The 13,020-nt window shown below is 41.1% G+C and overlaps 1 protein-coding gene across 1 annotated transcript in view; it reads right to left on the reverse strand.

Moving 5' to 3' along the window:
* The window catches only part of pde4a (phosphodiesterase 4A, cAMP-specific), an 80,310-nt gene extending 72,004 nt beyond the window's left edge, over positions 1-8,306 (reverse strand). Inside the window, exon 1 of the mRNA XM_055189349.2 lies at positions 7,117-8,306. Within this exon, the coding sequence (XP_055045324.2) occupies positions 7,117-7,412 (296 nt within the window). The 5' untranslated portion in view covers positions 7,413-8,306. The remainder of the gene's footprint in view (positions 1-7,116) is intronic.
* Between the last annotated feature and the right edge of the window lie 4,714 nt (positions 8,307-13,020).

Raw genomic sequence — 13,020 nt, forward strand, 5'->3', positions numbered from 1 at the left:
CTTCGGACCCAACCTGTAAGTTAACTCTTGTTAGCATTGCATTGTGAGCGAATCTTTCAATAATGGTAAAGAGCGTCACATTTCCGGATGACGTCAGAGGTATTCAGGACGCAACGTACAGATTAGCTGGCCAATAGCTTTTCAAATCTATCCGTTTCAGGAAGAGAGTGAAATCGGGAGCTACAAAAATGTACGGTATATGGAAAATAATGTGTTTTTTAACCATAAACTATGCAAACACATTGTATTATACCAAATGCACAAAATACATTTTTTAGCAATGAAATAAGTGCACTTTAATATCTCTCAATATCAATTCTACTTTTAAAGTCAATTTGTTTTTACAAATATGCAGTGTATTTTTAAATGTATGGAGCTGTGTTCAGGACTAACCCTGTTAGCAACTGGTACATTTGCTTCAGACCTAAAAATTTTCCAATTCAATCCCTTAATCATATCTGTTACAGTGGCTGCTGTGTACTGCGGAAACCCTAATTTTTCAATCCTCCCGGCTTTATGAAGGTCAAAACAGGGTGAGTGTGGTGCAGTTTAACAGATGTCATTAACCGTGATGTCACGTGCCCAAACCTGAGGGCCAACATTATCCATGAAGCTGCATGGGTAATATTGTAGCTTACAGTAAATGCATTTTAATGCATCAGCAGTAAGTCTGTGTATCCCAACTGGTTTCCTGATTCGTTCCTTTTCACGCTATCGATTTCGTGTTGAAATGTCAGCAAGACTGTTACTTAATTACTTGAATCGCTACAGTGTATAATGTGCTTTTGGACAGCAGCGCACTCCATCTTTATCTATTTCGTTTTTTTTTTACATTTGCAAATTTCATTTTTGGTCTTTACAGGTCAACACGCAAAGCTTGTACAATCCAATCACAGCAGGTATCTAGATTTTGAATAAGAATAATATTAAAAACTGTTTGCAACTCCTGAATGAATAAATGAAAGTATTGGATTACTTTAACATAAGGAGGTTTGGAGGTCATGCACCATCCGAGCAGCTTGCATTAAGATGAAAGGGAATGCTAACTAATAGCTTTCTCCAAGTATTATATTTTGTTCTCCAGGTGTTTTTTCACAGCTAGATCTGTGCCGGGTCAGTTGGAGAGGACCTCACACTGCAAGCACTGAATAATCCTATTACAACATATTCACGGGCTTTAACTTGCTAATGATTTTGTAGATTTCAGATAGCCATACTAATTACAGACAGCAGAGATGAAGCCGCAGGTATCTTTAAAGCGCGTGAGCCGAAAGGATCACGGGAAACTGATGGATGGCGCTGAGAATGGAAAGACTTTTTGAAAAGGGAGCAGTATCATTTACAGGGCTGTACCCGCAGGGACCGGGAGAAGTAATAAATGACGGCAGAAAGTCTAATGGCGGGCACTTCATTCAGCCACTGGGGAAAGGGGTGAGACGAGTCTGCCCGTACGCTGATGATCTCTGCGGACATGCACGAGAGTGGGAAGAAATGATAGATTTAAAGATAACCCGGCAGTGTGATTAACTCAGCGGTGAGCGTGAGCAAGTCCGCCAGAGACAACGTAAGTGGCATACGGGCCCCGGAGAAGAGAGACGCACAATGGGGGGCCTAAAAAGGCAGGCAGGGAAAAGAAAGCGAAACTCAGACAAATAAGCTGATAAGGAGGATAGAGAGAAAAGCGTAGAGCAGACGGCTTAGATCGAAGTCAGTAATTACCGCACACAAAGAGTCGTACGGACTGCGTGATGTAAGGGTGGGGGGGTGTTGATAAAGGAAAAAACGCGGTGCCGGCGAATGCACACGTGTCCTCGGAGCCAGAGGTATTCTCATCTGTCAAAAAAGAAAGGAGGGGCCTGAGACATCAGACAATAAAGCAGATACTCAAGCGACGGTGAGCTTCAGTAACTCAGCGAGGGATTGTCGGGGCAACAAAGATGACATTTTCAAAAAGAAACAGAAAAAAACACTCAAACACATGATGCGGTGCGTGTCGAGTGCTTTGAAGTATAAAAATTCAGAGAATCAAGAGCGGAGGCAAAAAAATGGTAAGCATCAGATGGGAGCAAAGATTGATTTTTCATGTATTCGCAACACTGACATACAACAGTCCTAAAAAAAAGGAAAGGCAGATGCTGTGGGATAAACAGTAACTTACTGTAAAATTCGGATGCCGACGTTTACCTGTAACCCACAGGGTAGGTTTCTATATTCGATGTATATACATCACAACTGAGCACTTCACACCAGCTCTTTAACAGACATTGTATAGTTTACGTCTATACATTCAAGTATAGCTGAAACAGCAGAACAGTAAGATGCAAGCAAAGGTATGAGGGCTGCCAAAAATAAATACTAATAAACAAAAACTAAGAGCAATGTGACTTAAGGGAAATCTCTGACATATCACTTTTGAGTTCTCAGGGGTGGCGGCTTATTGAATGTGTAAATCCATAACACATTTAGTGCAATAAAGCGTTTTCCTCGGCGTATTAAAACTTCACAGTACCCATTAGGGAAACAAACTTCCTTTTGCCTTTTTTGGGCGAAATGTATCTATTTTACACAACCACAAAATGTAACCATAGCAACAGAACTGCCTGTTCTTCTGTTCAGTGTCGGTCATTCTCAACTCTCGGGTAGCTTCCCAGAATGCACTGGGCTATGGGACATTGCCACCTACCAACACACACAAACATGCAGGTAAAGCTGCAGAAGATGCGTATATGAAATAAAAGCCTCTTGTCATCTGAGAAATTGCACCGCCCGGCATTCCTATCGAGTTTTAATGACTGAAAACAGAGCTGGTGAGTTTTGGGAACAAGTGACAGACTAAGTTCAATATTTCAGTGGGAGTTACGGTTAAAAAGCCTCAAAACAGAAAAGCAAGCTACAGCTGGGAGGAAGTAAACAGAAGGATGTGATTACACGGCGTCGTAAATAAAAAATACTGACACTAACAGAAATGAACATTTAAGTTAAGCTGAATGATCAATCATTAGAAACAAATGGGTTCGAGTTATGGTGTTTCAAATAAATCGGTCATCATGTTTCCTCTTACTGGGACACAGAGTGGGATATAACTTGCTTGCTCACATCGGCTCTGGAGATTGAATTGAGGGCAGTTTAAACTTTCTACCATGCTTAATACTTTCAGTTTGATAAGACAGCTCCTACCCAACTAACAGGGAACTTTCTCGGAACATTTTGAAAACGATTTTTTTACCTAGCAAGAACGTTAATACAACTTTCATATAATGAGAAAGTTGAACATTATAATAACATTTTGAAAAACGTTATTATAACCTAGCAAGAACGTTCATACTACGTTTATATAATGAAAGAGTTAAACATTTTAATAAAGTTTTGAAAAACGTTATTATAGCCTACACTCTAAAAAAACAAACGGTTCTATATAGCACCAAAACTGTTGCTTTCAATCGTAACGATAGAAGAACCATTTAGTGCCATACAGCACCGGCGAAGAACCAGTGAAGCACCAGTGAAGAACCAGTGAAGCACCAGTGAAGCACCAGTGCAGAACCATAAAGGGGCCATATAGCACCACATATGGTTCTACATAGCACTACATGGTTCCACACAGGTGCTTCACTGGTGCTTCACTGGTTCTTCACTGGTGCTATATGGCACTAAAAATGGTTCTTCTATCGTTACGATCCAAAGCAACAGTTTTGGTGCTATATAGAACCTTTTTTTTTTTAGAGTGTAGCAAGAATGTTATTACAACGTTTATATAATGAGAGAGTTGAACATTATAATAACGTTTTATAAACGTTATTATAATCTAGCAAGAATGTTAATATAACGTTCATATAATGAGAAAGTTGAACATTATAACATTTTGAAAAACGTTATTATAACCTAGCAAGAACATTAATACAACATTTATACATTAAGAGAGTTGATCATTATAATGTTTTGAAAAACATTATTATAACCTAGCAAGAAAGTTAATAATGTTTATATAATGAGAGAGTTAAACATTATAATAATGTTTGAGAAAGTTATTATAACCTAGCAAGAAAGTTAATAATGTTTATATAATGAGAGAGTTGAACATTAAAATTTGAGAAACGTTCTTAGGGGGTGTGCACACCAAAGCTGCTGAAAATGCCTGGAGGACGCCGAATGCCAGCTGTTTTTTCATCTGAGCTGGTTGCTGTGATACTTCTGCATTGCTTATTAGTCGTTGTACAATGCGCTGGTTGGTTGTTGTGATATTTGTCCCGCCCCTCCTCCACTGTTGGATGGCCGTGTGACAATTGACATTGACGAGCTGAGCTTTTCACCCAAAGTTGAATATTTTTCAACTCTCGGCACTCAGCGCGGAAAAACCGCCAAGCGCCGGTTTCCAGCGCGAAAGAAAACCGCTAGCTCTTGGCTTATTTGAAAAACGCTGAGCTTCCATTGGAAACAATTGAAAACATGCGCCGGCCATGGGGGGGAAAAGTTTTGGTGTGCACGTCCCCTTAAATATTTTTTAATTCTCGATGCCTAGCGCCGGCTTTCAGCGTGGAAAAAACCCTACCTGTTGGCTTTTTAAAAACCGCCGAGCTTCCATTGGAAACAATTGAAAACATACGCCGGCCACAGACGTAAAAGCTTTGCTGTGTATGCCCCCCAGAAAAACGTTAATACAACGTTGATATAATGAGAGAATTTAACATTATAATAACGTTTTGAGGAATGTTCTTATAACCTAGCAATAATGTTAATACAACATTTTTATAAAACAAGATTCTAGTAACGTTTTGAAAAACGCTCTTACAACCACAGAAAAACATTAATACAACCTCCTAAAAACTAAACACTTCAGTCAGACATTCAGAAATAACGTTTTTGTAACATTATATAACATTATAAAATTAAACTGTTAGCTGGGTACAAACACCTGATAATATTATACATTGCTTTCTGTAGTTGTGATCAATGACGTTTGCTAGGTATTAAAAGACTTGCATGGTAAAACATAAGGCATCAATGTGGCATTGGACATACAGCTGTGTATGAAGTTGATGCCCCAGGCCCAGAGGAACAGATGACATGAGGGACTCGAACAGAGGGGGCAAGTAACCCATGCTCACATTACGCCCATTAAACGGCTGTCATGGCAGAGACAGGACGATGCCTTAATAAACAAAATGAATGGAAATAAAATGTCGCCCCTGCGACAAAAACCTACCCACACAGTTCTGTAATGTAATACATGCAAACTGTTTATTATCATCCTCATCTTTTACTAAAGCTTGAGGCAATGCACTATGCACAGACACACCGGCACCATGCATCAGACGCAAACAGTCATACATGACATATTACAATAGATTTATAGTACAAGATGAACAACTAATATGTTTCTTTGAGGCGATAATAAGCCCTTTTTGGCACCTTTGAGGTACTAATATGAAATCTTTAGCTGCAAAGCTGTACTTTTTCAAGGGTACAGCCCCAGTGACAGCTAGGGTACATATTTTCTGACAGTTTGGAAGAGCTATTCCTTGGTTCTGCTGATGACACATACACTCACACACACACAAAATGCTAGGATGTTATCAAATCATTAGTGCAAGGAGCGAGACTAAAAAGACATTGACAGATCGTGACATCTCACGTAGAAGACACGAACTTAGGCAGCCCTCTCTCCCACTGTGATGACAGATGCAGGACAGTTCAAGTCAGTGCCGCTGCACTAATTCTTGGACTGCCTGTGAGCGTGTCCTGGGGACTGGAATACAAATCAGGATTTACAATACATTCAGGTTGAGCTGGCTTCACTCCCGGGAACCTGCAGCGTGGGCCGTCTGTGACCCAGGCAAAGCTTGACAGGAAGAAAACTGGGACTCTGCTATCGACCTCTCCCGGGGACCCGTGGCCCTCACCCGGTTTATTACAGTAATTATTATTCGGTTTGCTGAGGTGCTACTCTGTGTAACAGCACATTTCGCCTCTTCCAGCCCTGACATCAGAGTCTGCGTGCACATCTACAAACCAACGGCAAGCAACACCCACACTCATCCTTGAGGGTAAAAGCAGTGTATTCTGTGCGCACCGAATTGTACAAACCCACAAAAACGACATGAATGTCATGCTGACAAATGTGCGTTTCGGTATAAACTAATTCAAGTTGATTATTCATATCAGTGCTCCACAGTAAGTGTAATTCAAAGCCTTATAGGAATACAGTTTGTGTTTCTATTCTTTATGCAGCTCACACTGACTATACTGACATTTTTGAGACCTTTGTATTAAAGAAAACAGTCAGATTATACATATTTACATTGCATATTTAAGACATTATGTGAAATCCAGATTTGGAGAATCAAAGTTGGATTTTACATGTATTTTAATATTTGACATGGTCTTACCCAGTCAATAGTAAAAAAATCACAGAATATTCTTTACATTATATTTATAGCAAACAGTAAAACAAACAAACACTTTAGCTGGGTTTTCACAGGCAGGATCACATTTTTGTAATTACTGGACACCTATGGGTGTCCCCAGATGCTGGGATAGAGATAAAGGGTTTGGAGGATGTATGGATTTATTTTTGTAATAATGTGTGCTGAAATGGGCTCAATTGTGCAAGAGAAAGGACTGAATAGATCATGCAAATTTCCTTTGGCATGCGCATATGGTGTCTGCACGCGCCAAGAGCGAAAGAGCATATGCCATGATCTTAAATTAATGTTATATTCCCACATAATTGGAGTCCTCCTTTTTAAACACATAAAGCTGATGGATCCACAACCAGTGGTTTGGGTTCCCCAGAAAGGACACAACAATATTTTAAGTTATGCATTAAATCCATTTAACCTATTGCTTTTGCGCACATGCCTGGCTCATAAGGACTATACCAGTTGTGGTGGGATGGGTCACAGATTAAGGTCACTTGGGAAGGTCACGACATTCAAGACATTTCAAACTCACGCTCTCGGAGAGAAACGGTACCGGTTACGCATTACGCATCATCGAGGATGCCCACGCGTCCCGCCTCTCCATACAGGGCATCATTAACCCTTGCAACATCGTTACGAAAAACCTTATTCAGAAAAGACACTGCTCTTTTTCTTATGCCCAAATGTTCAATCTTACCGCTTATTCCCCGCACAGTTGCCTATAGATGCGCTTGGGGTTCCCTGGAGCGACGATGGCCAGGACATGCGTGACTTTTTAAGCCCCGGTCGGTCACTTGTGTCCATGGCATTTGAGCGCTCTATTTGTCGGTGGTGATGCCGGTCGGTGTCAGAGTAACCGCGATGTTTGATTTTGATGGGGGTCCGTGGCTGTCTCCAAAGATGCTGCGGAGGCTTAAGGGTCGCCTGTCCCTCCCGGGGAACCGGCAACGACAGAGACAGACTCTTTTTCGAGCAAGGTGGCGGTTCCATCATAGTGCAAAATTAACAGAGCTATTAAACCAACGTATTGAGAGGAATAAAAACGATATGGCTATGTATTCTCGCGCATCAAAAAATAAAAGCGTCAAATAACTGACTGATCTCCATGTTTAACACTGGAATGTATTGAAACCAGGTCCAAAGGCAATAAAGATACTGTGCTTTTGTGAGAACTAATCACAGTGTTCATAAAACAGGTGATGGCGCAATGTCGTCCGGTCTGCTTCTCATCTCTGTAGATAATAAATCCAAAAAGTTGATCAGGCAGCATCGATGCGCACCCACTTCAAAACATCACGAGGCGCGGGTGACGGTCTTCCCCTGAAGTTTCTCATTGCGCAACGCACGGGTCACTTCTGTTCAGTACAGATTTATTGCTTTTATCAACCGTGTGTTGCAGACACCCAGTTTTCCTTTCATGCCCCGTATTATTGCTGCTGGAGAGCGCACATGTCCCTCAAATCTCGCCGAGAAGCGCTGGCGTCTCCAACTGGAGCCATGAGATCTGAAACTAACGGCGACTAAAACTCAAGCTCGCTGTCTGGAGATTCACCTTCCACCTCCATTAAAAGCTCGAGGCGAGTAGTTTCATTACGCGAATAATGTTGCGTTTCGCCCGGAGAGCATCGCGCGTGGGATGATGGATGTATTTGAGATCCATGCACGCGGGTTTCTCGCGTCCTTGGTTTGTTGAAGCGTTCATTCAGTTCCGCGAAATCATCATCATCATCGTCTATCAAAGTTCACGCATCTCCATGTTGCGCTTTAGTTTTGCCGTCTTATCTCGTTCCTATCATTCATTTGTCGACAGATGTTAAATTATGGCAATTGAGAAACACTCCAGCTCTTCACTCACTCTTCACCATCTCCAGCGCGCTCTCTCCCTCTCTCTCTCTCTATCTCTCTTGCACTATGTGTGTGTGTGCTAATTTTATGAGTACGCGCCTCAATGCAGTTTTGTCATTCAGTTGGACCATAGGGACACCAGAACCGCTCCAAATCCAACTACTTTCCCCCAATGCATTTATTTCTTATTGCCTTGCCTGAAGCCAGACATGGTTAGTTCCCACATTAGCACAATTTATACATGAGGTATAATGTCTTAAGCTGGTTAATGTTGCAGGCTAATGGCATAGCAGCAAGATCTCCTTAGGTCATGTTTTGTATTTTCTATTTATTTATTATTTTCAAACATAATGACCAAGTGCGGTTCTCCAGCTCTAGTGCGCCTCTAGTTTCCAATGCGTATCCCTGCATCCTCTGTAATCTCTGGTTGCAGGGTAATATTTTTGTTGTTGAGATAATTAACCTCTCTGTTCAAGGCCAGCCCCATGGCTTTATTATCAAAGTCACATTTTTTGATGCTTAAAGACGTTGCCAAATCCTCCTCGGTTAATTTTTCAAATAACTATTGTTATCTCTGTGGTTAATGAACGACACGGGTGACCTTTGAATGCATTTACGCAACATTAAAACAGCTTGTAAACATCTCAGCATATATGCATATTGGTTGGTTTGTTGCCCTGCCAGTTCTCTAGCTCACGCGCCTGTCATCTGTCCTCCATTTCCTCCATGTACTGTACTTGACAGAGGCGATATTGATACTTAATATAATTAGATTTGCCTTAGCTTATGTATCGCTGTGCTGTGGCCTCTGCATTTGATGTTTACATTAACCCACTGCTGTGATAATGTAATAGATTTCTTTCTGTTCATTTTTTTAAAGGTGGCACATCTCCGCACAGTTGGATACACAAAGCCAGCATTAGTTTTATGTACGTAGGCCTATGCAATAGACCAAACAGCATAATCTGCTGCGCACTGGTGCGGATATGTCTATGCGTTTTTTGTTTTGTTTATTATACTGTATGCATTTAATCTTTCAGTTCAACATTTGATGATAAATATTGTCGAGAACTGAATTACCGTGGACATGCATTTGCATTCATAATGCATGTCTTAGATAAAATGTCAAGCACTTTAAATTTATTTAGCTGATTCTGAAGCAGACCACACAAATATATTGCTCTACCTTTATCCCAGCATACACCTGGTGCATTAGTTGTAATATATCTTAGTCAAAATAATAAGGCCAGCCACCATCGTGCATCTGGCTGCCAGTGCAGAACATCTTCAATAAGCAGTTTGTCTGCTCCCATTTTCACTTTTCCGTGAGCGTATGCTACTTCTCAACCCACTCATAGGCACACATACACGGACGGGCACCGAATCATAAAAGGCGATTTCTCAATGTAATGCCAAGAAAAGCCTTTCATCTGGCCAGTGTCCCAAACAGTACCCTTATCATCGGGGAATGCCAAGTATACGCACTTCTTGGCTTTTGGGAGCATAAATATTAATTTCATCCGTTGGATGAACAATGGGTGGAGCTGAAACACAAACGTGTTTGTATTGCATGTGCATCCATGGTCATGCATCCAGCACCTGTATCACAAAACACAAATACAGTAGGACTGCACTTTGGCTTGAATGATGTGCAGCCGCCTCCTACGCCTGGTTACGTGGTATATTTGCAGCTTGGCTCCTGAAGAACCCGAAAATGAGTCCAGACCGAGACATGCCTATTTTCAGCCTGCTTGCAGTATACTGCACAAGAAAGGAGCATTTTGCTCACATTGTGTACCAGTCTATTACCTGTTTTTTTTTTTTACCACCCATTGCTCTCAGCTTGCCTATGTGTGTGTGTGTGATATGTGAGGAAAGAGATTCGAGAATCCGAGCACTCGAGATAATAACGTCGAGATGTTTTCAGAAGAGAACAATGTGATTTTGTGGACGAATGAGCTAAGTACCCCGTAATTGCACTTTAAGTGAGTTGTGGAACTTGTGAAGTCGAGGTTTGGGAGTGTCAAGATGGGCCTGGAGGTAGGACTAATTGTCATTTAGAGCTCACAGCCGGCCACGGTGCCCTCTCGCTTACAGTTCACCGTGAACCATTAACATCCATTCTCATTACCCAGAAGTCCATCATCTTAGACACTAGCAGCGAAGGCGAAATCGTATTAAAGTAACCACTCGTAAGATGTCCTTTTCCATTCCAGCTCTTGGAAGCAGTGGATGACATGTCAAGCCTCGCCAGATGATTCATGTTGCTCACTACCTACAGTAAAAAACAAAGACGGCCGTTCTGGCAAAGCAAGAGTTAATGCCACGTGATCGCCTCCTGCCTGTTTTTTTATCCTCAGTTTATGTTCAGCATTTGGGGAAATCACAGGTTTCCAACACCAAAAGTGCATGGGGACCGTCTGTGTGGGTGGAAAAATGAAAGGCAGAATTTTAAATGCGCTTGACATATCGTCCACTCCGCTGCTACGCTTCCCTTCGAGCGCTCCGAGGTAGACAACTGGCAGAGTCACTCAGTCCAGGATGAATTAGAGACCTTTATAGAAAATGGAAATCGGAGCGTAAGTGCACGCACGTCAGTGATAATAACAGGGATCGGTTGTGGTGCATTTCACTGCTGGTCCCTATTAACATCTGCAGCCACATCATGCACGGAGCGGTGGGAGTCTTCCAGTTAGACTGAGCTTATTAAAACACGCCGCGGACCATTTGTCGTATTGATCTGCATGTGCTTTATAACAGCCTGCTGTCAGTTCCATTAGATCCTCCATTACAGATATAATCTTGCCCTTTAAAATGCCCTTTGGGTTCTTGAGTGTATTTATTTAGCTCATTTTAAAGGGCTTGGCATCCACAATATCCAGCTCGGTGCCAAGAAGGCAAAGGCACCCGCGCTCAGCCAATCACAGCAACCGTTTAACCTAATTACTGGGACAGGTACCCCGAGTGGCTCTTGTCCTCCCGCAGCGCAGCAGTCTCAGGGGTTGAAGGGCACGCGAACAAAGGGACATACAACTTGGTCTTTAGAAAAGAGACAGAAGAGTAAACGGAAGAGTAATCTTTCCAATGCTTCCGTCGAACGCAGCCAAACGTTCCCGACCGTCGACTATTTGAGAACGGAAACCTTGACATTAACTCTCCACAAAAGGAGGAAAAGGTTGCCGTTCTTATTTCTAAGTGATAATGTCAAGCCACCCAATGAGTAGCACCTTCTCCAAAACACCAATTTAAAGTCTGCCGATAGAGACGGTTGGAGTTCTCTGTTGACATTTCTGTCCGCTATGGAGATATAAATCACAGATTGTTTGTGTTTATTGATGTGTAATCCTTATCCTTAAATCGTAACCTTTGGTGTTGACAGAGTGGGTGCTGAGTGACTTTTTCAGGCAGCCAGGTCCAACAGAGACGGCCTTATCCAGCAACCAAATCTGGCTCCAGCTTATGCACTCATTAGCAACATTGAAGAAGAAATTGCTAGATAAACATTCTATACCACATACACATGTTTAGCATTAAAACATGTATTTATTTTTAATTTTATTTCAATTCATTTCAGCTTTCTTATAGTGACGAGTTACGATTATAAAAATAAAGTTTAAAGGTATAGCGGAAGATTTTCTTTTTTCGGGTGGATCATCCAGATTATTGGTCATCCCAGATGTCAATCATTCTGATGATATGTTGACGTACCGTCATACGTGCTCGTCCCTAGGTTCGCTTTCTGCACATGTGCACTTTCAGGTGTATATGTGTGGTTGGGCTTCCCACGCGAAGTTTCCACTCGAAAGGTTAATTTTGGCATGCTATTTGGAGAAATCCATTTAAAATCACTGCTAGTAAAAGTTGATGTAAGTTATGATTAGCGATGCTAGCCCTGGCACAAGTCACGAACCGGCAGACACAGTAAACATGCCGACAGCAACTTGTAAACAAGAGAAGAACTAGGCTCCTGCATGCTCTCTCTCTCATGCACGCGTTTAATAGGCGTTCCCTCTCGGGAGGAGGTAGTGTTGCATGTGCATTTTTTTTTTAACGTGGAGGGGCGGTTCTTTTAAATAATTCAGGAAAATCTTCTGCTATACCTTTAAGTAATTGAATTGAATATTCAAGTTGATTAACCCTCAAATGGTCCTTGTTTCCTGTTTACACTTCTGGTCTTTGGGGTCTATATGACCCCAAAATTGAAAGTATAATTGTAAGAAATATATACATTTTCAATAATACAAATAATATTTGACTTTTTTGTTTTGTTTACTTCTCAACTATACAATAAATCTGTAAGAGATCTAAAGTACTTTTGTAACCATTTATCACAAAAATCCTCTACTACACCATTAGCTTGCATGTGAAATATAGATTTTTTATGAAAAATTAACTTAAATAATTATCAAAATTTAATTTGAATGGTTTCTGGATATTGATCTAGGTGTAAGGTGTGGAATTCCACCTTTTGCTGGTTAGAGATAAACTAGAAATAGCTTTAACCAGAAGAAGGCCATAGAAAGCCATTCATTTCACTGGATGTGGCCAACTGCTCACATCACTACTTTAGTGATACATTTTGTGAATTTATGTATATATAAACATTAAAAAAGGACATTACAAATAAATATTATTTCAAATAGTAGAATGTTTTGTAGCATTTTGAAATGTCTGTTTTTACAAAATGCCACAGTAATTTGTTACTATGTCTTTGTGTGTGTGCACTACGCACCTGTGTGAACATTAGAGCCCACCA

Source organism: Misgurnus anguillicaudatus, chromosome 19 (genome assembly GCF_027580225.2).
Source record: "Misgurnus anguillicaudatus chromosome 19, ASM2758022v2, whole genome shotgun sequence".
Classification (NCBI taxonomy): domain Eukaryota; kingdom Metazoa; phylum Chordata; class Actinopteri; order Cypriniformes; family Cobitidae; genus Misgurnus; species Misgurnus anguillicaudatus.